At 35.5% G+C, this 27,580-nt stretch overlaps 3 protein-coding genes across 3 annotated transcripts; 1 reads left to right on the top strand and 2 right to left on the bottom strand.

Moving 5' to 3' along the window:
* Positions 1-629: 629 nt before the first annotated feature.
* On the bottom strand, positions 630-7,928 carry LOC106162389 (uncharacterized). Its single transcript, XM_013539678.2, has 5 exons — positions 7,390-7,928; positions 5,395-5,576; positions 3,309-5,021; positions 2,871-2,959; positions 630-2,126 (listed from the first exon to the last, which is right to left on the bottom strand). The coding sequence occupies exons 1-5, from the start codon at positions 7,751-7,753 to the stop codon at positions 1,739-1,741; spliced, it is 2,736 nt and encodes a 911-aa protein (XP_013395132.2). The 5' UTR covers positions 7,754-7,928; the 3' UTR covers positions 630-1,738.
* A 363-nt stretch (positions 7,929-8,291) lies between these two features.
* Positions 8,292-10,864, bottom strand: LOC106162368 (ragulator complex protein LAMTOR5 homolog). Its single transcript, XM_013539645.2, has 4 exons — positions 10,701-10,864; positions 10,055-10,116; positions 9,595-9,712; positions 8,292-9,202 (listed from the first exon to the last, which is right to left on the bottom strand). Exons 1-4 carry the CDS (start codon positions 10,733-10,735, stop codon positions 9,142-9,144), a joined length of 276 nt encoding a protein of 91 aa, XP_013395099.2. The 5' UTR covers positions 10,736-10,864; the 3' UTR covers positions 8,292-9,141.
* Positions 10,865-10,997: 133 nt separating this feature from the next.
* On the top strand, positions 10,998-27,191 carry LOC106162354 (uncharacterized). The gene is made up of 13 exons (XM_013539627.2): positions 10,998-11,126; positions 15,683-16,959; positions 19,120-19,185; positions 20,735-20,879; positions 21,193-21,353; positions 22,226-22,316; positions 22,640-22,704; positions 23,088-23,213; positions 23,656-23,745; positions 24,056-24,144; positions 24,722-24,800; positions 25,191-25,442; positions 25,852-27,191. The coding sequence occupies exons 2-13, from the start codon at positions 15,691-15,693 to the stop codon at positions 25,993-25,995; spliced, it is 2,577 nt and encodes an 858-aa protein (XP_013395081.1). The 5' UTR covers positions 10,998-11,126; positions 15,683-15,690; the 3' UTR covers positions 25,996-27,191.
* The last annotated feature ends 389 nt before the right edge of the window (positions 27,192-27,580 follow it).

The following is a 27,580-nucleotide window of genomic DNA, read 5'->3' as shown; positions in this document are numbered from 1 at the left end:
ACTTGCAGCAAATATCAGAATGTTACGGTTATGTAACAAACTGAAAATATTGTCAAAATGTCCCATTGAATGATAGAAAATTAAATATATATATATATATATATAAATATATATATATATATATATATATATATATATATATATATATATATATATATAATACAAACACAGATGCACTTGTCAAGGAATGTTAAAAAGTCTGCAAAAATGTGAAGAAACTTAATAAATATCAACAAGTGAATGGAGATGATTATAAGCATCATTCTCATTGATATTTACTCTCTGTGTCAGTGATAATAAATAATTGATAAATTGACAATAAATTGATTATAAATCTTCTTTTGGATTCCAAAACAATACCCAGAAGGTAAAAATGTGCATTTTGTGTCAGATAATAGATTTAATTTTTAATTTTAAAGTTGCACTTATTCAGTTATTGTACAACTGTTATTTGTACACAATTTTATTATAAATTACAATTTCATTAAAATTTTATGCATAGTGAATGTTAAAAATATCCTAATTAAAACTCTACAGTTGAAACATATCACACCTGCAGACATCAACTTGTGATCGTGCTCTCTAAGATTTAATTTTTGAATAACATCATGGCTCATTTGAAGTCCGACTTAAATTTGTCTGTAAAAGATAAACTTTTATTTTAAAAATAATAATAATTACATACAATATCAATAGACCAGGAAAATATCCTACCTAACGGGTAAGAGAAAAGTGATATCATATTTTAGTTTCATACATATGGGCAAGTACAGTATACTCGAGTTTCTCATTCAAGTGCTCAGGCAACCTTGATCTTGGCTTTATCTTGACCCAGGTAACACCAAATTTCCGAAGAATACTTTAAGAATCCATTAATGAATTCCATCCATTATGCCTAGAACACAAGCCAAAAGTATTTCAATTTCCTGTTGGAGGAACCAAAACAAACTGAAGTTCGGGGGAAAAACCCATGCCCTATTACGCTGTTAGAAAAGGCAAAATATGTTTTGAGTGGCTACTCTGTAGAGAAAAGCTTGAAAATAACCACACAATGGATACCGGATATGTGCACAAACCTATTCAAAATTTCAGGTCACAGGACAAAAAATCTGTTATTTGATAGGTCAAACTGGGGTACTGTATATTTCTCCACTAGGCAGATATATATATATATATATATATATATATATATATATATATATATATATATATATATATATATATATATATATATGCATTGTACAATTTTAGCTGAGCCAGGGTTTATGTCTGAAGCTTGGATTTTTTTACCCTCTTTTCTTTTTTTTTTTTTTGGATATAGAAAAATACACTTATTGATACACAGAAACATACCACTTTTGTACAGAAACAACATATAAAATGACATGAATCTCCTTGCAAGCATTTATCTTAATGGAATGTTATACGATGTATTGTTGTTTTATGAAATTACCATGATAATATATCTCTGTACATGTGTTATAAATATACCCATATACAAGGATACAAAACGCAGTGAGTGGTAGGTGAATCTTGACACTTTCTCTATTACAGTAAGGTAAGTTCACTTGAATCCCACTATTGTATGATTGTTAAAATTATCAAAATCTTTTAAAATTTTTAGATTGATAGGCAAGCATATGGTCTCAGTTAACTGAGTATACAACAAAATCAAAATCTCTTTTCAATGAGCAATATATATGTTCAGACTTAATCAAATATTTTTTAGATCTGAAAATCAGATCTTAGCCATAATGTCAGAATCATTAATTGTGATGGGCACTGGAGCCACTGGTGCTCGCAGCCTGATATGTTTACTCCCTTCGTACCTCACTGGCTGGGACGCTGATGCAGACTGGGAGTCCATCGCCATGGAAACCTCTACACATAATGACGATGCTCCAGCAGAGTCATCACTGAACGTGGCCAGTGAAGCCACATGGCCATCTGTGGCGCCACCTTCAGGGTGGGAGGATGTCATCTGCGCACTTAGGTCATGGGTGTGATAGTACTTGATGAGGTCCTGAATAGAGGTGGCTTGGAAACCATCCCGGTAGAAATAGAAGAACAGCGTACCCCTTTCCTCTGTCATGTGGATTTTGAAGTGTTTCAGTTGTCCCTGGTGCCTGTTAAAGAAATTGTCAACAATAATATCACACAACCTATACCTGCATAATAAATTAATTAACTTAACGTTGAAGCCATTACACACTACAAACATGCATGCCAGTTAGGATGTACAGTTACCCATACGTGCTTTATTCATAAATTATTCAGAAGTTGAAAAAAATTGTAAAATATTGAACTGGATTGGTACTACTATTTTTTAACTGTTGCTTGAAAATTTTATCAACTGTAACTATGAAGGAATAAAGTACACAGCTGAAGAAATTCTTCGCTGGAATGTTTGGAAAATGTTATTCGGCCAACTATGTCCAAATACACTAAGCAATTACTAGCAACCTACATCTCTACTAAAATAGTACAAATTATGCATTATTTAAAGACTTGTTAAATGCAGATAAGGAAAATCCCAAGATGATAGCATCTGTAACTAATGTGCCTGGTTTCTCATTTATTTCCTCATGCTCTTAGGCTCTTAACAATCAGTTTTTGACAGAGGTGATTTTTATGACACTCAACTCCCCAGATAAATCAAAACCCGAATGCATGTGCCTATCAATATCTTAGTCTACAATTTGAATCTGTTTTTAAACTTTCAAATTTTAAATAATTTCAAAGTACTAAAAGTAACAATTTAATCCTATGCATGCATTTGAAACATCTGAAAAAGGAGCGAGAGAGAAAGACAGAAAAGGGAACCTGAATATCAATGGAAATATTATGTCATAAAAGTGTTTTTTACTTACGTCACTGTGACTCCTTTCTTTCCATGATCAAGAGACCGAATGATGTAGTAGCCATCTTTTCCCAAATATGGCTTCATAACAGCAAACACCTGGCAAAATAATTGCATTTCGTTTTCAATCATATCATATCAATCAATCATTTCTTTAGCTTAAAAAAAAAAAAAAAAAACACACAAAATTGAAACTAAAAAAAAAGAAAAAATAAGAATACTATGCAATAACCATAATCACACATTTCAAAAGGGTAAAAAAACAATTGTCTGACTCAGCTACATTTCACTTTGTCTTAGCTTGTGTGTATTTCTTTATCAAGTATTTGATATAAAATTACCAAAGGTACAAAACTATCTAACATGCTGTCCAATGACCAAAAATTTCATTCAATTTTAACAATATTACCTAGTGTAGTAAAATTTTAATATTATATAATCATCTCACCTTTTTCCCATTATTCTCCAGCAGAGGGTGCCACCCAGGCAGGATAGTGATGTACAAAGACTCCGGACTCGGATCCTCCAACATTTCCGAATTAACACTCTGATTGTCCAGATCCATGTGTGCCATGATGTTGGACTCCGAGTCACTTGGTCTACTGTCCGTCCTCATTACTCCCCTATGTGCCCCAGTCATGCCAGCTATGCACTGCTCACTCCTGGGAGAAGTCATTTTTCTCTCAGTCAGAGGAGGACTAAATTCCGTTTCCATCAAAGGGGCACTCCTTTTTTTCTCCAGGAATGGAGGGCTCCTTTTCCTCTCTGGTACATAAGGCTGGCTCCGTTGCTTCACTGGTAAAGGAGCAGCAGCAGCTCTATCCTGCAGAGGTGGACTTTTCCTCCTTGCCGGTAAAGAAGGAACCCTGCCCTCTGGATCTGGAGATGAATGTGCTGAATTTGAGCCTGGATAGCATAGGCAGGTTTTTAAGCAGGTGCTCTTGTCTTTGCCATCAGGTGATCCACGACCATCAGCTTTCAACCCAGGCGTACTTAGTGAGTGCATAATGTCAGATTTTTCGTAAATGGTGTCGTTGTCAAACGAGACGCTGCTGCTGTTGCTCCTGAATCTGCTACTTTGTTGAGTAGACTTGAACAGCCCAGTTTTGGATTTATAATGCTGTGCAAATGGTTTACAATATTGACAGTTGTGCTGATCTTTGATGCCTTGTTTAACCAAGGTCTGGACATCCTCCATCTCTTCATCTAAACTCCATGACACTTTCTCCGTGGCAGGAAAAACATTGACTGAAGTGGTCATCTCTACATTATTTAAAGAGTTTGATACATTGTTTAAGGAAGAAACAGATGATTTATTGTTGAAAGATGTATCTGTTCTGCTGCAAGGAGGAATGTTTAAAGCATCTACTGGAATATTCATTCTGATTGGTTCAATCTCTGGGACGCTGTTACTTCGCAGTCTTTGATCACGAAATATTTCACTGAAACTTTCAACTTGAACACTGCTACTGCGACTTCTGCTTTTCTCTGTTGGTGTGATCTCACCATCCCCAGACACAGGATCCCCTTGACCAAGAGCACCCCTGTCCTGCATCTCACTCTGAAACAATAATGTCTGCTCCGTCTTTGGAGTCGTAATGTCCAGTTCCATGGGTTCAACACCCTGAAAACTTTCACTCATTTTCCCCGTTACATGCCGTGTGTCATGAACAGCACTGTTGTTGACACTGGCAGTCAGAGTGAACATAGAAGTGGGAGATATATTGTTACTTGTACCATAGACGGTATCCAAACTTGCACCCTGTAACTGCTGGGTGTTTGTGCTACTGCTCACTTGTAATGGAGACTTATATGAAGTGCCCCCTTCCATTGTTCCGAGATTCATCACACCATTTAGTCCCAAATCAACATTTTTTGTGCCTGGCAAGAAACTAGAGTCCTGAGTTTCTTCAACCCCTTGATTCATCGTCAGAGCTGAACCAAATGGTCTCCCTGCGCCCTGTGTTTCCCCAGGCACCACGGCACCCTGAGCATCAAGTTGTGACCCTGTACCTTGACTCACCTGCTCTATATCTTCACGTGGAGATTGCTGAGGGGACTCTCCACCCTGAGAGTCATGGCCTGAATCCTGGGAAGACTGTTTAGGTAACATTGATGTACCAAGAGGGTCCCCCACTACTTTTAGGACAAGTTCTCTACCCTGTGGAGTGAAACAAATGTTCAGATAAATACTTAAAGTATGTGAGAGAATTAAGCAAGAACTGTATTGGACTTAAAAAACACTTTGAGTTAAAATTTTCTATTATTACAAGTGAAATTCACAAGTCCCACCTACATAAGAGCCATGTACAGGCTCATATGTTGAAAATTAGAACTCAAAAACCTAAGAGCGTACTATTAAATAGGTTGTAATTTTTTTAATGGTTTGGGATAAGGTATTACGTGGCAATTAGTAGACGATTTTTGAAGTCTCTAGAAAAAAATCAACTTAATATTTTGCTTCCTATAGCTCTCACTCTCTTTGTTTGACAGTAAATTATCATAATTATGGTATATCCCTCTATGACACTCACCACAAATTCTCTCGCCTTACTCTCCCAATTTCCATTAAATTCCACTTGTTCATAAGAGAGACCAAGCGTCTTCAACATGTCCCGCACTGCCTCCACCAGGCTCATCTCACTGGTAGCCTCCGCTCGCAGATTGAGGTCAGGTTTACCCTCCCACACAAGTTTGATCAACAAGTTGAATGGAGCTACAGATAAAAAAAAAAAACTTATGAGAAATTATTTAATAAAAGAAATAAAAACTGGTGATTCATATCACAGGTTAAATATGTAGCTAAATGCTGAATATAAAAGTAGCATAGAGCCATATCAGATACAAAAAATGATATATTTGTAACAATTTAGATGAAACCACCTTTGAAATGAAAATTATTAAATGTATCAAAATCATTAAAGTAATACATTTTGCAAACTGACAACATGCTGTATGTTATTATAGTATATCTACAAGTATATTATAGTAGCAAAAAACCAAAACATCACATAGCATTACAGGATGCCTAGTGATGTTGCCTAGGTACATGTAAATTGAAATATCCATAATATAAATAAAGAAAATACTGTCACAGTTCAAAATTCATAGACTGCTTAATCTACTACAAGTAGATTTCTTATTGTAACTTAATAGCTATTTAAAATTAACACGTATCAAAAGATTATATCCATTAATTGAAACAAATTAAAAACACACAAAAAGTATGATACAAAGCAAGACATTTTAATGCTGGCTTAAAAACATGAGAGACCACTATCAGTATCAATACTGTCCCATCCCTTAACCACAATCACTATACATAAATCATTCCTCAAGAATTTGAAGAACATAATGGGAAATTCCTGATTACATTATGAGCAACAAAGAATAGGATATCAGTATATATGGTCCTTCACAACAGTCTGGGTCATATGAAATTACACTGATGCCCAGCCATTTACTTTAAGCCAAATTTAACTAAGAACCTTTTTATTACAAACTATTGTAACTTAATAAAAATATTAACAAGTAAAGCCAGTTATGAAGTCAGAGCCCATTTAGTAATATCTAAAAATATTCAAACTAAATATTGATGTGGGCACATTAAAGCTCTGGTCATATATCACTGACCACACTTGAAAGGCCCATATAACTCATCTTCTTGTCCTTCTATTCAAACAATGATGACTGGTATACTTTATACAAGGAAATAAATACCACATAATTATATCTATATGAATGGGGCATGCTTATAACCACTAACATTACAGCCTAGTTTTATGATGTTCATAACAGGATATGAGACATTGTAGGGCAAGTTGGGCTCTGAATTCCCTGGTTTTAAAAAAGTGGAATTAGCCCCAACACAAAAATGTTCTTTACAATGGAAAAAGTCAGATTTGAGTCAATAAATAAAGAGTAAATGCTCCTGATTTAATTGCAACACATTCTTAAGTTTCACCAGGAAAAAAAAGGGGGGGAGGGGAGACCCCTTCTTTTTTAACTGACAGTTAGTGTTCTGATGTTGTACAAGAAGTGTATTTATCAGTTCGGCATTATTTCATAATCTCACAATGTTTGCTTTTTTCCAGTTGCTACCCATAAGCAATTTAAAAAATAAAACATTTTTCCTTCACGTGCAGTACATGAAAGAAAATATTCATGATATATATAATTATATTAAAATATCACGTGGACCCCTTCTCAAAATTTTTGAAAGATCAGCAAGTTCTGTCTAGTTCCTCATTCCAAACGCTGTTGTAAGTGACAAAAGTATTTATTGTCAATAAAGTAAACACCTACTAGAAAAAAAAAACTAGTAGAATAAACATTATCAATCTGATTAATAACATAACAGGTAGGCCTTTTTATTCAGATTGATGATTAAAATCATAAATCAAAGAGGGCAACCCTAATTATTATGTCAAACTCATTTCTCTTCCTCGTTAAAAGAGATTCGTAAATTCGTGTAAGATTCGTAAACTCGTGTAACATTATAAAATTTTGCTAAATTCATTTCCTCTCACCTCTGAGTCTGTTATGAAGTTCTTGTAAAACGTCCTCGCGTCCCAGTAGAATCAAGTATTGCTCCAACACCCCAATAGTCGCGCTGCGACCGCGACGGTTCAACCAATCTTTTAGCATATTAGTCGCCATCGTAGCCGCGTCGCAGTTCATATTCTCCAGCTGCAAAATTTCTCCATATGAAAATCCCAATTTGTCTGCTAAATCCTGCCATCCTGATCCAGTGATGGGGTTAATGGCTAACTTGCTGGCTATTGCCTTCAAAGCCGTGTACCCCAAGGTTTCGATGGAGTCAGACATACTAAAGTGGCCTCCTCGGTTCGGATTCACATCGTTGTTACCGTTTGAATGCAGAGTTAGACTCATTATGATCTCTTTTCGGGCTACATCCCGTAACCCAGCTGATAATTTATTCTCCGGGAAGTGATAAAGGACGCTGTCTTATACTGTCAACAACACAGGTACTGGGGTAGGTCAAATTTGTTGTAGGTTACTTGCCTTTTGAAGGTAAATGTAGGTCGCTACCAGATGGCGCACACGCGGCCGAGAGAGAGTGACGAAAGAAGGTGAAAGACTTCGTTTTGGAAACTTTTCATTTCCATTTTCTAGTTTGTGTTTATTTTGCCAAAGGCAAATAGTACTTCGCGATGCAGAAATAAGCATTTCAAATGTTTTTTTTTCTAGTGGAAAGGAATTTAAAGTTAAAACTGTATTTGAATTTCATGTGCTTCCTGAAATCATTAATAGGAATCAAAATATGTGAAAACGAAAGTGAATTAATGGAAAACCCTGGGGAAATCCAACACATGGAATTATAAACAATAACCAATCTGTGACCGGTTCTACTTTCCAATTGCCTGAACAAGGACAGTTGTTTAAACAGATGCAGAGTTACAAAAGTTAAAGACCACTTTTTTATTTGCTTGGCTACACTCCATGTAAAAAGCAATTAATTTTGATCATGTGGAAATTAGTTGTCATATTACTGTAAAATGTAATCTGCTTTAGAACAGTTCAACAGGCTTTCATACAAAGCATTGAGAGAAACTTATCAGTCAGCTCTGGCTCGTTCCCTACACTTATGCATTATCATTGCATTAATGTTACTCTGTACAGCATCAGTTTCACTTCATTTTTAAAATATAAGAATGATGCCAATTATGTTCATATATGCACAGACTGATATGCGACTTTTAATTCTGTAAAACTCCAAGAAGCCTATTACATCTGTCTCTTATTGTGGAATGTTTAGGAAACCTATGGCATACTTCTAATACAAAAGGATGTGTTCTGTCACAACTAGCGCAATCTACATGGTCTTAATACAACATGCACATCTAATGAGTGACAGAAAACCCTCAAAGTAAATATTTTAAGTTTTATTTAACTTCCCTCAATTTCATTTAATATTTCAATTGATAAACCTCTACATAAAGTTCCCAACCACATATTGCGCCAAAGTCACTTCAGTTATTTGTAAACAAAGTTAATGCAGTAACTTTTTCTAGACGTTGACTCCAGCTTCCAAATGCTGTCAATATATGACAATATGGTATTTGTTCCTGACACTCCTTTTTACAAAGCATCATTTCATGTAAAGCACATACACAGCTGGTTGATTCACTAAATTTGTTGAAATTTTATAATTCCTTGGGTACGTGACTCCCAACAATGGATATGACCATTACTGTTCTTCATATCATTGTTACTGGTGTCATCTCATTGTTTTTCAAATACATTCTTTTCAGCTGTTGTCACGTTGAGCTCTTATACACAGCTGTGGTTATTCCCTCTTTAGACTTGATCAGGATTTGCCTAGGTCCAAAAGAAAGGAACACAAAATGTGAAATCTGACTAGTACAATAAAGCAGTAATTTTTCATCAATCAGCACTTAGTATTTAAATTATTAAATACTTCCAATGTTTCTATATCCCGGACTATAGAGCATCTCTATCGGGAAATGAGGGAATCTGTCTAGAAAAACATCAAAATATTGCAGTTTTTCTACTCCTTATATGTCAGCAGTTTTACTGTATTCTGACTCGCTTTTCTTTAAACAAGCATGTAAAGCCCAAAGTGAGAAGATGTCCAAATGATGAACCTGTGTGTGTGTGTGTGTGTGTGTGTGTCTGTGTATGTTTGTGTGTGTGTGTGTTGAAGTAAAAAGTAGAGATAAACACATATAAAGAGTCAGTGACTAACTCACATATTGTCTGTCTCTATACTAATGACTGGGGAGGAAGACTCATCTGGGTACAGTTTCTGGGCAGTCTCTGCCAAGCTGGTGATCAACCCACAGGTCTGACGCTCACCAGTACCTCTTGCTGGAAGTCAGAATAACACCATCAATAAGGAGAAAAAAATTTAAAAAGACCATCCCATCCCCCCTTTTTATTGATTTTCTACATACCCTAATGGAACTCTTTTCCAACTGAGAAAAAAATTGTATACTAAAATCTGAATATGATATATATATATATATATATACATATCACAATTAATTTGACATTCCATTTAACCATGTTTATTTTGATATAAAAATATCCTAGCAAAATTATTTCATAACTGGGAATAAATATGACAGCTATATGACATGCTGAATATATATATACCCAATAAGGTTGATTTTTCTATTCACATATCTTGAATACTTATACATCATTTACCTCCCAAACAAAGCCCTTGCTTATCTGCACACAGCACTCCAACAACTCCTGGGTTGTTCATCCTAGAAGGGAATAAAGAAAGTCATCTTCATCTGAAATAAAACCCTAAAATGCCCCCAAAAGACATCAATGAAATTTGACCAGCATACTGATTTTTTTCTAAGGTGCTTGCTTGTTTTTAAATGATTTAAGTGTTTCATTGCACTGTTCTTTGAACACAGCAAAGCCTCACAAGAGGCAAGGTGGACCCCCTATTCCCCTGAACTCATTCATGAGAACTGCCTGAACTAATTTGTGTTGTGTTCGAATAATTATTCATGTTGTACCAGCAATTTCATAAACGTATTTAATGACTTGTTGATTTTGTTGATCATCATTTGTTGAGGTTGTGCTATTTATGTATCCATCACTACGGCGGCCCATGGTTTCCTACTAATAGTACTATAACAATATTAATACTATAATAGCCCAATGCTAAGTATGTGCAGTAGTAACTACATGTAGTAGTAGCTAGGGGGAGGGGCGATTTATAATTGCAGACAAACTTATGTTTGCATCGATCTTTACGTTGATCTTGGCTTCCGTTTGTAGAACAGGCAAGCACTTTCATATACTTTGGTATTTGACTTGTTAACTTGTCACTTACGTTTCATCTAGCTGTCTTTCCAACGCTTTTTCCATCTTGACTTCAGTACGGAAACAGGAAGTCACATTGCTCTAAGTCAGACGCATGCGAAAAGCGACTTCCGTATATGGACGAGTTTACTTCCTAACTCTCATGGTATAGACTGCACAAAAAGTTTTAAAAACTGGCGGAAAAAAGCATTCAGATTAGCTGAAATTTGATATCCATATTTTAATTTATAATTTGTGTCATATAATAGCCTCACATGGTAGTTATCACAACCGATTCGTGTTTAAAATAAATACTAATCGCCCTAACACCCCTTTCATAAAGCCAATACTGCGTTTGGGTTGAGAGTATAAATGAACCCAGGTAGACCTAAATTTAGAAAAATAATCACAGACTTATCTCGTAATGGGAGTGGGTGCTAAAAAGTTCAGAGAATAGGTAAGGATATACATGGTGTGGTGTCAAATAGCGTAATCAATTACTGTGCAAGCTTCATTTCTTGTATAATTGTGGGACTGGTTAAATATGTAGCCTGATGAGCTCAGGGACCAAAACTTGATTAAGTTGATCTTAAATTGTGTCTGCAGTGTCTGTTTATGTGTGTTGTACACGATATTGATACGATATTGAAATATTGAAGAAATTTATAGATATTTCATAGGTTTCGGCATCATCTAATGAAGTTCTCGCAGTATTTAAAACTTGAGGAAAGAAAATGCCATAGAAAATGCTCATGAACGCTGTAGTGTATGCCAATATAAACAAACTTACAGCACCGAGTCTCTAATTAAGTGTTATAAGTAATTGCTAGAAATACTGATTGTAACTGCCACTGTCATTGTACATTGTTTTAAACTGAGACAGACGCCCTAGATAGTATATATTATATTAAATACTGTTGATATAGTTGTCTTCAACACATAGACTGGGTTCCCATACCTAGATCGATCTAATGGGATCGGTCTATCTCCATTCTCCAAGTGGTTTCTCCAGTTGCTTTCAGCTTATGCGGCTTAGATGTCTGATAAATGATAGTTAATTACCCCCTATCAGCTTCAGTAGGCATAACAGACATCTAAGCCACTTAAGTTGATTGCAATTTAGCGATAATCCCCTAGGAGATAGATCGATCCAAAGTTAGTACGACAGGTCTGGAAATGGTCCCATACATACTGTACTACTACATGTAAGTTGGCAGAAGCTTGGACAAAGATGGGTGGGGTTACAGTACTCCCTGATACCAGAGGCTTCTGAAATGAGTATGAGCCCCTGTGGAAATTCAAACACCCAATTTGATGGTTTGTAACATAGACAGGGATGTGCCCTCCTCAGCACCTAGGTGTAAAAATGCCTGTCTGGTGAGGAACGTGTTCCTCGTGATTATTTGACATTGCACAAAGTGCAAAATAGTAATTTTGTAACAGCTAGACGACTTAGTACTAGCGCACCCTGTGATCAGAGAATAGGTTTACAAAGGGTATATGCAAATATACCGTAAAGCTTCTTATGTATAAATCCACAAACCCGCGATGGATATCCATAAACCCCAAATGGATAAATCCACAAATGCCTGATGGATATCCACAAAGCCCTGATGGACAAATCAACAAAGCCCTGATGGATATATCCACAAACCCCTGATGGATATATCCACAAACTCCTGAAGGATAATTTTATCCACAAACCTCTGAAAGGTTCCTCTAGTTATAAAATGTAACATACTACAATTCATGCAGGATGTTATTATTGCACATCCATATCATGCACTACATGATCATATGTTATAAATTGATTTTATTGCAATTATCAGCTGTTAGTATACATGGAATAAAGATGTCAATTTGGATCTTCAGTGTTCAAATATTACTTCAACCCCTGCCTGAGTGTCACAGTGAGTAACACTTATCCCTATCATCCTGCCCACCATCATTATAACAGAGTCCTGTACTATTTGGTGTGCTCAGCCCTTGGATTTAGTTTCTTTGGTGAGCTTAATGTAATGAAATAGTCTGTTAATAAGTAAATAGTCTGTTTGCATGGGGTCTGCTAAGTTAAGTCAGCTCATCTTGCCTGGAAACACGACACTGGAGTTGTATTATTCACAGTGTGTGCACATGCCTAAGATGACATTTTAAATGTCTCACTGGAGTTCAAGGAGAAGAAATGTACGAGATCTGATTGATCTACAGTAAGATATATAACAGAAGTAACTTACATGTACATTGCAAGCTTTCCACTTATTCAAATGTCTTATCTATCAAAAGTTATCAAATTTTGGTCTCAATGTTTAAAAGGGATCATACATCTTTAACAGACCTAGTAACTGACTATTCCCAGCATTGTAATAATCTTTTTTTCTGGTATTGTTGATGATTGTTACTCTACTAGGATATACCATTGAAAAAAAATTAATCTTTGTTGTTGGAAAACATCTCAATAAGTGATAGTGTACCAAGGTTTAAAATGTGTTTTGAAGGGGGAATGAATTTCAGTTCACTGGAAACCTTTGCAGTTGCATTTTTCTGTTGAATGAACTGGGAGAAGTTGGCAGTGAGTATTAGAGGAAAAATATCAAAAACGTGATCAAAAAATATTTTGTAGAGTGCATTGCACCAATTATTTCTTTCTCAAACCCTTGATTTATTTGATTATTGCCTCCTGAACTGTTTGTTATCAAGCAAGTTTGACTGGCCAAGAAAGGAGAGACAGATGGCAATCAAGATTGGTAGGCTTTTAATGTATTCAGATAGCCTATTTCAAGCTCATTATTTATCAGTGAGCAATATTGATTTTGCATATCTGTGGGCTTTGCTCAAAACAGTTTAAGGAGGAAAAATGCATAAGTTTTAATGTTAGGGAAGAGATACTTGATTGTGACTGTCCTTGCCCCCCTGCCCCACCCATCCCCTTGCTGTCTATAGGTTTTAAACTAGTGGTTAAACATGATGGGAGACATGGGGATTTACAGACTGCTTTTGAGCCTCAAACCTGCCCCCAAAAACCAAGTCATTAAATTGTCAATGTTAGAAATCAGAATTTGTGTTTAAACAAGTTTAGGAGCTACTGCAACTTATTTATAAATTTTATTTCTATTTCTATTTATATTTTAAATCCCAGTTATTCATTATTTTATTTTCTGCTATGATTATTAATTTATTTTCCTGAAGTTTCCATTTGACCAAGTTTTCTTTTGTGAACAAGCAGATCAGTTTTCTGTGTTCTAGTATGTCACCTCCTATGGGATTCTCAAATGGCTCATCTGGTGATTCATACCTTTTATCATAGCAATGCGTGTAAATAACAGATTGGTATGCTTCAAACCTTTTTCACCTTGAAGCATGAGTCACTGTTTTGTCAAAGAAGACAGAGCAGTTTCATTTTTATTATTCACAAAGGTAAAATTTAATACCAAATCACATGTGCTGTGAGTTGACAGGTTCTTTGTAAATTAATAAATAGAGGAATAACTTATCATCTGTAGAAAGGTATACAGGTATATTAGCTCTTAATTTTAAGAGAGCCCAGATTATTTTTGTTCGATTGTGAACATACTTTCAATTGCAGTTTTCAAAAAAAAAAAAAAATCAATGATCTTAGTTTATAATTTTTTTTCAAAATTGTTTCTATGTCAGCAATGCTAAATTAATTTTTTAAAGTTACAAAATCAAGTTAGTTTCAGTTTTGATTGGCATGTTAACAGTTGGCAGGTAATGATGGTCAATGTTGTAATTGTAAGAAAGAAAAGAAAAAAATTATTATTATATATTATTTGGAATTTATCAGTAACTTTGCAAATAACACCCTCACCTCTGTTAATTAACACTCATATCCTCAGTCAAGGTTAAGAGAATATTGGACACAATACCAATATAATGGTCAGTTTTACAAAGTACATAGCCATTAAAGCCCATCATACTGAACTGCAAATGTCATTTATGGTCTTATGCTTGTATCTGAATTGAACTGTTTTCCCCATAGCTTTGCCCATGTATCAGTACAAGATTATAGCATGCTGATTTGAATCGCCCTGTGATTGTGTTTCTGAATGAACAAGAAGGCCCAGGGAATGAAATGAATTGCTTTTATAATATCTTTATACATTTTGTCTGGTTCATTGTTTCTAAATTGACATTTTAGTCATGGTTTTTTAGCATGATGAAGCTGTAGACATTTTGAAATAGACTTCATCTCAGGTTTTGCCAATATTGACTTACTGAGTTTTTTTTTTTTTTTTTTTTTTTTTTTTGAGTTAAGAGAATAGCTGGAGAAATTTAAACCAAAATGATTCATTTCTTATATATGCTTATTTGCAATTGATGTGCTCAGATATTAGTTCCATCTGTTTATTTACAGTAATAGTAATAGCAAAAGGGATAGTCCTAACTGATTATTACCATTATCATTATTTTGGTGATTGGCTGAATCATATAATTCAATAATAATCCCAATCAGAAGTTCTTGAAACACAGGAAATTAGATATATATTAATAAAAGTCTTATTTCATATTTTCTTTTTGGCAGTCTATCATTGTTTAAGGTATCCTATCCAGGCTTTTGCTGCCAAATCTAATTTTCCTTTTGAAAATCTAGAAAGTAATTTTCTCCCTCTCACAAATCATTTCTCAGTCTGTCCCTGCACTTAGATTCAATGTTTATACCATTTTCAAGTAATAAATTTAGTTCTATTTGTTTGCCCTTACCTTTAGTATTCCATGTCCTCCTATGTGTTTCATGAGCTAGTGACAGCAGGCCTGTTATTTGAGGGGTATTATTGTGTTAAAGGGATAAATTAGGAAAGATTAAGTTAGTACAGTAAGTAGCTTTGTAGGATTTGAAGACAGAAAATTTGAATTTAAGACATTTCCAAAGGTGGATAGCATGCCTTTAATATGTAGATAATTAATCGTAATAGAAATTGCACCAGAGTTAACCTTGTCATAAAGTGAAAGAATTTAAATTTTATTTTATTATTATTATTATTGTTATTATTTTAGATTTTGATATGGAGGGTGGCCCCAGTGAAAGTTCCCCTGGGGCGGGGGCAGCAGGATCACTGGGGGAGTGGTATCTCAGCCCAAGCGACTCAGACAGTGCAAAACCTCCTACAAAACGTGCCAAGGGGCGTTCAAAGGTCTGGGAAAAGGTGGCGTGGTTTACAAGAAAAGCCAAGGGCAGTCGGGAGACTCAGTCCGAGGATGGAGCCATGCCAGAGGGAGGCTGCCTAACGGATGACCCCATGGATGTTGACCTTTCACCCCTACATTCAGCAGACGATATTTTAGGGCTGAGCAATGGATCCCATGCTGGATGGATGGAAAGCAGCTCGTCCAGCGATGAATTCTTTGAGTTTGGTGAGCAAAGTGGAGTGCGTAAGTCACAGCTCTATCCAAACAGTGAGATTGACGAACAGAGCTGCTTGAAGCCGAGCGTCGCAAGGGCATTGTTTCACCAGTTAGAGGCTTCAAAGATGAACAGCAAGCCCTCCAAGTTTGTCCGGTCCAGGAAGAAAAAGGCACTGTCCATCTCCAAAAGTCTTGATACTGAAAGACTGAATCCAGAATCAGCCCTGAGTGAAAACCCCAGTCTACCTTTGAGTTTCTCCGTGCCCTCTGACCTATTGTGTGTATGTGACCAGAAATCTAACATATCATGTCCCCACAGGGCAATCAACCAAACAAAGGTCAGAGGTCATGTCAGAGGTCATGTCAAAGGTCATCTGGCTCTGGCTGAACCAGGCATTGCAGCCCACAGTGATAGTAGTGGCTTCTTGCCAACCAGAGGCAGTAGAGACCTTAATGCTGCCGCTGCTACCACTAGTGCTGAGCATACTGAACACCTACTCATTCCTCCATCTCTTTCTCAAGTTGGCAGGCGCTCTTCCTTTGATGGACTCCTCACTATGCATATCAGAACTCCGTCAGTGTCACCTGAGTTGTCCTCGTTAAAGTACAGCAGCTTACCCAACTACTCCAGTAGTCGGGGATGGGCGCGGCTCCCCGGGGGGAAATCTCACCTTGGAATTTGTGATAACCTGTACCACATGGCCAGCCAAGCTGGGCCCAGTGTTTGTAACTGCCAAGTACAGGACGACGAGGCAGAGACAGAGGATTTGACCAGGAGTATCAGTGGTGGCAGTTTTAACAATGACAGTAGCAGTAACAATGATAGCAGCAGTTACATTATCGATAATAACAGTATTGACAGGGACAGGGCAGGCCTACTTAAGACAAAGGCAGAAGTGGGACCACTCGAGTTTAAAAAGAGGAAAGATGTAAGTACACTTTTTGAAAACCCAGTTAGTATACAGTGTCAGTAATATATGACTGTTGTCAGTAGCATATTGTTTGCTGTTCTGAAGAAACATTGCAAAGAGTCAGAAGTGAAAGAAGTTACTTTAATGTACTAGTACTAAAGAATGACATTCTTTTGGAGGAGGGGTGAGAGACATATTGCACATTCTGAATGATATTTGGAGAAAAAAAAAGATAAAACAAGAATCATGATTGTTAATTTAAATATTGAAATATTTTGAATGTGTTGATATTTTAAGAAGGATATATACATTTTAACTGAAACCATCATCTTCATTCTAAGGAAAAGAAAAAGAAAAACCTCGTTTAATTTTCACCACGTTTTGTAAATTATAATCAGGAAATGTATAAATTAAAGGTTTTTGTAACTGGAGTCTATTGAAAATCCATTTAATTTCCAGGCTTATGTCATTTTATGTTTTCATAGAAAGCCACTCAGTTGGCTGTAAACATGCATATGTTAGTTCCTTAGCTTGCACGTTGTTTAGTCTACAGAGTTGAATTCTTCCAAAATAAGTTCAGTAGAAATGAGTAGTGAAAGCTTCCCAGATGAAACGCTCAGGGACACCGGCTTAAATTAACTTGAGTTCAGAAAGACATTTCCTACACTCGTGCTGCATGTCTGACTTTAGAACTATTGATTTAGAATACTAGTATGTGAAAACATTTTGTTTTACATGTTAATTTGGAAATGTCAAGTTGTATAAGGTTCCTGATTTAGCGCTGTTTCAAACAAATCTTCAAATGCCCCGACATCAAAGTCAACATTACTTCAAAGATATCTGCTGTTTGCCTGTCAGACATTTCTTATGTTTCCTTGGTGCAGTGCAGTAGCCAGGTAAATACTAAGACTATAGTGGGTTTCTTCTGTCATTTTTCCAAAGGGGACTTGTTGAATTAGGTTCGAGTGTGTTAAACCAAATTGTTTGACATTAAATATATTTTATAAGGCCATTCCACATTTTGTTTTGACCCTTTTTAAATAATTGCCCCCCTCTTTATTTTTTATCTCTTCTAAGTAAAGTAGTAGAAATATAAGGTGTTTTATCACACAAAAAGTCTTTTAACCAACAACCTTAAAGCCTTTTTTTTTTTTTTAAATACATTTTTTTGCTTGCATGACAAAAGTCAAACCTCTATTTCTGCTATTTGAGAACTTTTGAACTTATCCAACGATTTATTATCTGTGTGGCATTTCAGGCAATCTTTTGGTTGCCACCAGGGGGCGTTGGTTGTTAGTTTTCATTATGAGATAGAACCTCAGGGTATCTGGACCGGGAATTCTTGGAAGTACAGGCTGCTCTTGATGTAAAAGAATAATCAGTTGTTGGCAAGATTCATGTTGTATGTATATGGGTGGTTTTGTGTCACGCAATTGCTCAGACACCCTATAATTTCTGATTTTTTGGCTGCCTTTATTGGTTGGTGATGGAGATTGATTAATAAGTTTATATACATGCTCAAAACTGTAACACCATGTTGACCACCAGATATTATGTGAAAATGCCCTTAATAATGTGTGTTAGATCTTTATATAGGAAATGAATAAAGAGATAAATTTCCTGGAAATTGCATCAGTATTACATCTGTCACCAATTACAGAAACCCTATACATATTTGCTGTTGAAATTATAATCTATAAAACAACTGTTTTTGAGATCTCAATTCCAAGTCTAAAAATCTGGAAAATATTTAAGCAACTGTCATGAAAGGGGAAGAAATGATGACTGAATTGTTACGCTCTTAGGGAGATGAAATAATTTTGGCCATGGTTGAAAGTTCAAACGTTAAGATTTTTACTTTAACTTACCTGATACCCACAAATCTGCAGTTAACTCTAACCCTTGATCAAAGATTTTGATAGAAACAGACATGAGTGTTTTGTAGCAGTGGCATATCCTAAGTCACCTGTCAGTGGTTTCCATGTTTCAGGACCGTTGCCATTTACTGTGTTTACTGACTGAAATTTCACCTTCACAATGTAAAATGTTATTTTTACTCTGTGCCATTCATTACTGTACATTTTAGAGATATGGCAGTGTTAAATGTGGTGAACTAAATGTTATGAGAATCGTCAAGTAAAATTACATTACATAAGTGTCGTCTTCTTGTCATTTCAGACAATCAGTGTGTGGTTTGCAGAATTCAGCGATGAACAAAAGAACATAATGTTAAAAGATATTTTGGTAAGATGATTGATGAGAAGTTGGTTAAATGTGCTGCAGAGCTTTGAGTCATGCCTCAGTTTTTGTTACATTTTAATAAGGAAATCAATCTGACTGTAGAATGTGAATATAATCAAATATCCCTTCTTTCAGATGTTTTTTTTTTCTTTTTCCTGCATGAATTAGAAGTAGTTGCCTGCATTTGTTCTTGCCATCAGCAACAGCATGTGCACTTTTCTTTTTAATGCAGCACATTGAACTCTGGGTTGCCCTTTTTGCTTCAATTTTTTTTGCAGTTGCCTTAAGAGTTATAATGCATTCAAAACAAGAGAGATTTTTTTCATTGTTATGTAATGTAATTTTGGTGAATTACATTGCCATTTTTTTTTTTTTAATGAATATCCTGTATATGATGTTTTCCTTCATATGTTCAGGTAAATTGATTACAAAAGTAAAGTACAGTATTTCAATTTCTATCAGCTTAATTTCCACTCACTAATTTCCACTCACTAATTGACTTACTGGTATCATTATGGTATTCCTCCTGTTTAATACGAGTCTCAATCACTTGTATTTGCTTAATTTGCTCATTGCACCAAAAACAAATTCTTAAATACATTACTGGTACTTTAATTGAAAAACATTTTTTGGCATAAAAAAGTTAACAGTCTGTCAGGTCAAATAAACTTGCAAAGGTCAGTCATAAAAACTACTTGTTAATTTTTCCTGCAGCTTGTCATGAAAACTGCCTGTTAATTTTTCCAGCAGCTTATTCATGTGTCAGATCTTTTGGTTTAAGTGTGTGCTCGTCTTGTCACTGATTGCTAACAGCAGACTGCAAGTCTGCTCTCAGTGACTATTGTGGAATGTGGTTTGATTAGAACTGGTGAACAAGCTGAGCAGGCTGTCAAATTTCTGAGAGCAATTACTTGGATTTGTGTGTACATTACTCTTCAGTTGTGGCAGATCCTTTACTTTTTGCTGTGACGGATCTGGTATATGTGCACAGTAAAAATCAGCTGTGGTAACTTAATAAAATAATGGACATTATTCTTGTGACAGGATTGGTCATGTCAGAGGTCTCAAAAAAAATGTAAAACCATTGAAGTTTAAGATGTGAAAGTAAAAAGTGCAGTTTCATTTCAAAATTGTGATCAACAACTGTTTTTAAAGTCTCTAAAGACATCCATAACTAAGCTGACAACATTGAGTAATTGAAATTTTAGACAAGTCTGTAAACTTAAATAAACCAGCCAGAAGAGCTGCCAAAGGGAGCTGGGATGTGTAATGACTAGAAAAAATAATTATTATATCAGAAATCGAATACTCTAAGTGCTTTATCGGAAATGTGGAAATCTCAGACTTCAATCAATAACTTTAATTACCTTCTCAATTCTGGGCAGTTATGCCTTAGCAGTAACTCTTATGTTTTGTCATGGCTGTCACTGTCATAGGAACTTGTATATATATATATATTGCTCCTATGTTACAAAATCAATATTCCATGAATTACATGTAACAATTGATTATTTATTAACTTACATATTTTTCTTTTTTGTCACAATTGCAGGAATCCTGTGGATTGCCCCAGATGCATTTACTCTCAGTGAAAGTAGGACCAAAACTCCATGCTGGCTGTCCAGCCAACTGTCAGGATGTCTTGTCATGGTTGCCGTCTAACCTAGCGCTCTATGTTATGTCTTTTTTAGACCCAGGTAGGAATATTTTCTTGCTTTTATATATAAAACTTATATGAAGGCAAACTTTAAAATAAATGATAATAATTTCATGTAATCCACCATGATTGTGCACTGCTTTCTTAACATTAGCCATTTCTTACCTTTAACGAGAGCAAGATATAATGTTTTCCTGTAAATGAACTAACCCTGATTAATCTTGGGTTAAACTTAAGTGAATTTTTACCTTAAACTTAGGACCAACTTATCACGCAGATTTTTGGGATGCAAAGCCCAGTGTTTGCAATGAGCTAGAATAGAATAATATATGATTTGTTCTTTATTTTTCCAGAGACCCTGTGCCAAGCCTCTAAAGTGTGCAGGAAGTGGTATATGCTGTCTAGTGAACTGTGTCTCTGGAGGCACTTCTGCAGCCTGCCCCAGTGGAGACTCTCCACAACTGGAGAGCAGAAACAGCTTATCAATAATATCCTGCCAGATGGCACAGTTCATGTAAGAGCGCATTCTCAATGAATTAAGCCAGGCCTTACAAAGCCGGTGACCTAAAAATGGCGGACGTACATGAAAGAAAAACCGCCTAATCTTTTAATAGTCTCTCCGCCTCTCACACGCCTCCCCACACGTCGTCCCTGCGGGGTACAGTAATTAAATCTCGGCTCCGAACATTAATATTTCCGTGAATATCTCTGGTGATATTATCTCCGTAGATAGTCGATTCATTGCTGCTCTACGGGCCAAATTATTCCTTTTTCGTCTCTGTTTTCAAAGATAATAGAACAGAAGAGCTTTTTTCCTTCGATCGCCTTCAGCCACCATGCTTTCTTCACCATGAGTTTAACTGATGAGCATGCGCACTTAATATTTCTCAGGTAGCTTCCGCATGGCGAACGGAGACGCAATTTAATTACTGTACCCTGCAGGGACGACGTGTGGGGAGGCGTGTGAGAGGCGGAGAGACTATTAAAAGATTAGGCGGTTTTTCTTTCATGTACGTCCGCCATTTTTAGGTCACCGGCTTTGTAAAGCCTGGCTTAATTCGTTGAGAATGCGCTCTAAGAGACATATGAAGTATTTGTATAGATCTAAATGGTGTATTTAACTTGACTAAAGAGAAAAAAACACTGGAGTCAGGTGTCTATGATTTCCAAATTTTGTTAGGAAAATAATGAAGCCGTCGATGTGCTTTATTAAAATAAATGGCTGTTTAAAGTTTCATGATTTTGGTAAATAATAATGATCAGATGTTCTTTGGTTACAAACTAAGATATTTTTATTCACAAGAGATAGTATACTTTTATTGCATTGTGTTTGAGGAAGATGGCTGGAGGCACATCAAAATGTTAAAATGGCTTTTTTTTTTCCAGTGGAAGAAAGTTTTTGCAGAAAGATATCGTCTGAGGAATAACTGGCTCAAAGGTCGCTGTCATGTACGGACATTTGAAGGACACACACAAGGTGAGGTCAAAATGGCTGTCAAAAGCCCCCCAGATTTGATTGCAGAATTTACCTCCTTGATGTAGAATCATTTTAAAATATTTGACAAAATTTTGTTTAATTGAGTCTCTCTGGCAAGAGGAAACTGCAAATATTATCATCTGAGTATTCAAAAAGTGAACTGTCAACCGAATAATAAATTCAGCCAAATATTCCTTCATGGTACTGCCATTAGCAAAACAAAAAACTATAATTAAGAACTGATGGCTTTGCTATGTACACATTGTGGCTTAATTTAATAACTATTTTGTGCTGTCATTCAAAGTTGTTTTCCTTGCTTGTAGGCATATCATGTGTTCAATTTGATGACACTCGAATAGTGAGTGGATCTTCAGATAAAACAGTCAAGGTAAGTAATTATGTTATCCTATGATACCATGTGATAAATGTTAGATATCGTTATTTCAAAGTGTGTTTTCTTTACTCACTATCTGTGTCAGTATGGGAAATTAATTTTAAATACTTAATAATATATTGATTATCAATATTAAGTTCAACTGGATGCAAGGAAATGACTTTTATTTGGTTTTGACGTAGAAAAGAGCTTGGGTTTTGGCTCTGATATAAAGAAGATAAAAAAAGTTACGAGTGACAGTCGGTTGCTTTCTTTCAAATCTGGGGAAAATGGACTTATACAATTATTTATATTGGTCAGACCTCATTCAAATATTCTTCAAGGAAAATCACTTTGTATACTCATATATTCTACAAATATTTTGTCTGTCTTTCAAGGTGTGGAACATCAGGACCAACACCCCTTGGTCAGTTCAGACATTGGTGGGTCACTCTGGCACTGTCCGCTGTCTACATCTGGATGGGAACAGACTGGTCAGTGGGTCAACTGATAGAACTATTAAGGTAAGGAGGAGAGACCTTTAAGGTAGGATTTGGGGGAGGGGGGGTCTATGAGGGAGAGATGGAAAACCATTTTTATAGGGTGGAGCAATTAAAGGACGAAGGGGGAGTTTACTCAAGACACGCACCTGAAAATATTTAAAAGAAAAATATTTCTTGGAACAACATGTAAGTATTTGGTTATGTAAATGTTTGACATTGTGTAAAATCATGCTTTTTTGGCTATCAGTGTAATTAAGTGTGATGACTGTAAAGATATGACTTGTGAGTTTCATCATATTTGTATAAATATTTAGTTCTTAAGATAAAGGCCCATTTATAATATTATCTTTGAAAATTGTACATTCATTGTGCAAATAACTCCCAAAAGCAAAAACATGGATTTAATTTTAGGAAATGATTGTTATTTATCACAACAGTAATGCTGATGATGATGAACTTGTAGGTTTGGGATTTGTCCACGCAGCAGAGCTGGTCCAGTATTGCCTGTAAGGTGACCATGATAGGACACACAGACACTGTCAGGTGTTTACAGGTAAGTCTTTTAAATATTTTAGGACTTTTAATATTAAAAACATAAAACTGCATTCATTCCAGTCATTTTTATTTGAAATAGATACTTTGACATATGTCCTCAATGAATTTTTTGGACCAAGGCCTCACATAATACAGCATGTGAAAAAATGTCATGTATCCCAGGAAAAAATACTTTGAGCTGTAAATTTTTTTGTAAAAGGAGACTTAATCCAAATTGATCTTTTTTACCCGAGGAAACTGGAAATGGTGTGAAATTATTACTGATTTAAGCTGAAAACTAAATCCTATATAATGGGTTGACTTTTCAGGTGGATGACGAGAAGGTGATAAGTGGGTCATATGACAAAACTCTAAAGATCTGGGACATCAAGACTGGACAGTGCAGGCGGACACTCAGGTGGGAGAAGTTTTGTCTTGTGGTGTCTAATGTTGTAGTTTGAGTTTAGATATAGGCCATGTTAAGGTTGGTTTGAACAAAAAATGTTTTACACTTAAAAGATACGCTGAACACATTTGAAAATGGCCCAGTCATTTTTATGTCTAAATAGTTTGCAAAGCATTGTATCTATTTCCAAATCAGATCTTAGAGATTTAAAATCCTTTCAAATAAAAGTACTTGAGGTCCATATTTTCTTCTGAAATGCCAGGAAGACATGGTGGTCTAGATTATTTTAATTTTATGATAACTATGGGACTAAGCTGTTTAAACTAAAAATGATACAAAACATAAAATCAGGATGCAGGGATGGGTTGAGCAAGGAATAAGAAAATTTCCTCTTTTTCACCCAAGGAAATTAGATATTATATAAGTGTTCATCAGAACAAGCTGAGGTGAAGGTTCACTTAAACTTCCATCCATGATCTATAAATGAGCAAAGTTTTCATTTCTTTGTTATCATAATATAGATTAAAACATGTGGGCTTTACAATGACCTTTATTTATTTATTTATTTATTTATTTCATTTCATTTCAGAGGCCATGATGCTGCTGTGCTGTGTGCACAGTTTGACAATAGGAAGATTGTCTCTGGTTCTGCAGACAAAACTATCAAGGTATAATCTGTCTCTTTCTCAAAACTGAGGGCCATTAAATTCTACCTTTCCAACTATCATTGAGCATTATAGTTGGCAGATATTAAATTTCATTTTTAGCCAAAAATAATTGAAAACTTGATAAATTATGTACAGATAATATTCAATACAACAGACTTGATGTAATTTGTCACCTTTTAACTCTATTAACATTTATCACAAACAAATATATTGGAACAAATTTTTATAATGTGAAAATATTTGATATTCCTGTGGTTGAAATAGATAGGAGCATCGTGTAAGTATTGTCTTGGCATTACTTGAGTAAACTTTAGTCTTAAAGCATTTTGGATATGCTTTTTCTGCTGTATATAAAAAAGACAAAAATATAACGCTTTGACTTTCTTTTAGATCTGGACCTTTGACGGCAGCTGTCAGATGACCTTGGAAGGTCACCAGGACGCCGTGACCTGTCTGCAGTTTGACAGTAACCGTATCATCAGCGGCTCACTGGACTGTAACCTCATGTTCTGGGATATGACCAGTGGTCAGTGTGTTAAAACCATCGACTGGAAGGCGGCCGAGGGGCACACCAGGGTGGTCAGGTGTCTGCAGGCGGACTCCTGGCGACTGGTCAGTGCTTCTGATGATAGGACACTCAAGGTAGAGTGCTTGGAATTTAATTTATTGGATGAAACTAGATTGATCTTTATTGAAAAATATTTAACTGATGTTTGTAATGTATTGATAATCAATTTTTACCTTGCACTAAGAAAAATACTTGGCTTCCAATATGTAGTTTGGATATTATACTATACACATCATTCTTTATTCTTTCATAAAAAAGAGCTTTAAAAGAGTCCAACAAGTTGAAATATAACTGCATGCTGGGGATGTTTAGATAGATCCTTTTTTTATTGTATTTATTTATTTATTTATTTATTTTTTTTTATTTTTTTTTTTTTGGGGGGGGGCTTCTTGATATAATTGATTCATAACATTTGTAATAATTTTTAAATGAAAAAAAGCTCTTTTGCTTATAATTAAATGAAAACATTTCATTCAATTCCAGGTGTGGAATCTAGAAACTGGCAAGAGACTAGTGACTTTGAGGCACCACACAGATGGTGTGACGTGTCTTCAGTTTAATGACAGTGTCATAGTGTCAGGGTCCTATGACAAAACAGTGAAACTATGGGACTTCAGCTGTGTATGACACCAGAACAGAGGGAGTGTTTCACACTATAGAAAAACAAATGTGCTTCAACTCAGAGAGTTCATTTATACATGTGGCACAAAATTAGTATTTTTTTTTTTTTTTTTTTTTTTTTTTTTTTTTTTTTTTGTTAAAGCTGAATGCTGTGCATTGCAGCTGAAAAGCAGGGTATTAAATTTAAAAAAAAAAGAACACGGGTTAATGGCAGATTCACCATTTTCTCCTCCCAGGTATGATATAAGCTCACCAAGCCCAAAGTGGAAGATATAGTTGCCTTCATGTCCCAAGTTTGTCTGTCTTCAGAATGTTTTTATTCATGTTATTATTTTATTTTATTTATTTTATGCGTCCCATAGATACACTGCAGATGACTGCAGCTGTATGTGTTATGTAAGAAATCTGGTTAATTTGTTACTGTACATTTAAGGCATCTATAGTTTTACCCTGTAGGTAGTAGAATCTGTGTAACAGATTAATCAGGTGTATTTGCACATGGATAGGTTGATTGAAATGCATTGCCAAATAGATCTAGCCTTGGAGAATTTTCAGTTTCTCAATATGCACTTTGGTCTGATCACTGAGTAAGTTAATAATGGTGTGTGACAAAGTTTGTATTATAATTACAATGAGTTGTATTTACATGTGTGTATATTTGCATATTTTGCATACAAAATTACGTGGTCAATGTCTACTCCCAACAGACCTAAGTTTTTTTTTTTTTTTTTGGTCCATTGAATCAAGAACGTGACTTGAATGAATAATAAAATAACTAACTTCAGTAATAGAAGTCAATGCATTACGAATGTCTCGTGGTCACATATATCAGGGTGTATCATTGTATATGTCTTTCTGCTGCTGTGGCACATGTTGCACTATTAAAACAATATAAAGCAGGAGAACCATGAGTTTAATTTGTGGTCATTTTTATGTACAGACACAGATGTGTCTGTACATATTGCCATCACCTGCGTCTGTCGTCGCCGATGCCGATGGCGATGGCGATGCCGATGCCGATGCCGTGCACTTTCCTCGTAAACACGATAAGTGGAGGGCAGTTTTACTTTTTGGCTTTATATTTACAGAGCTGGTGAATATTCATAAAACGCAGGTCAAGTTAGAAAATCAGCATGATCGGGCCATTATTGTAGAAGTTATGCTGTTTTTTCACTTTACAGCATATATGCAACTCTGTTAACACATTTTAAGGAGAACCGATAGGCCTGTTGTCATGAAACTCACAGGAGTAATCAATCTTACTAAAACACAGGTCAAGTTAGAAAATCGGCATGATCGGGCCACTATTTTAGTAGTTATGCTGTTTTTTCACTTTTTAGCATATATGCAACACTGTAAACACAATATAAGAAAAACAGATAGACCAATTGTCATTAAACTCACAGGAGTGGTCAATCTTACTAAAATGCAGGTTGAGTTTGAAAATTAGTATAATCGGGTCATTTTTTTAGAAGTCATGCTGTTTTTTTTAACTTTTCCTCAAATTCAATTCTTAGGCATGTTAACAGTCTTATTATTTAATTAATAAGACACATAAAAGTGTTTGTTTGACATTTCCTGCATCTTTACA

The sequence above is a fragment of the Lingula anatina genome, chromosome 6 (assembly GCF_051362555.1).
Source record: "Lingula anatina isolate TDL-2025a chromosome 6, LinAna3.0, whole genome shotgun sequence".
In the NCBI taxonomy this organism is placed as follows: Eukaryota; Metazoa; Brachiopoda; class Lingulata; order Lingulida; family Lingulidae; genus Lingula; species Lingula anatina.
This window is presented reverse-complemented; position numbering and strand designations above follow the sequence as displayed.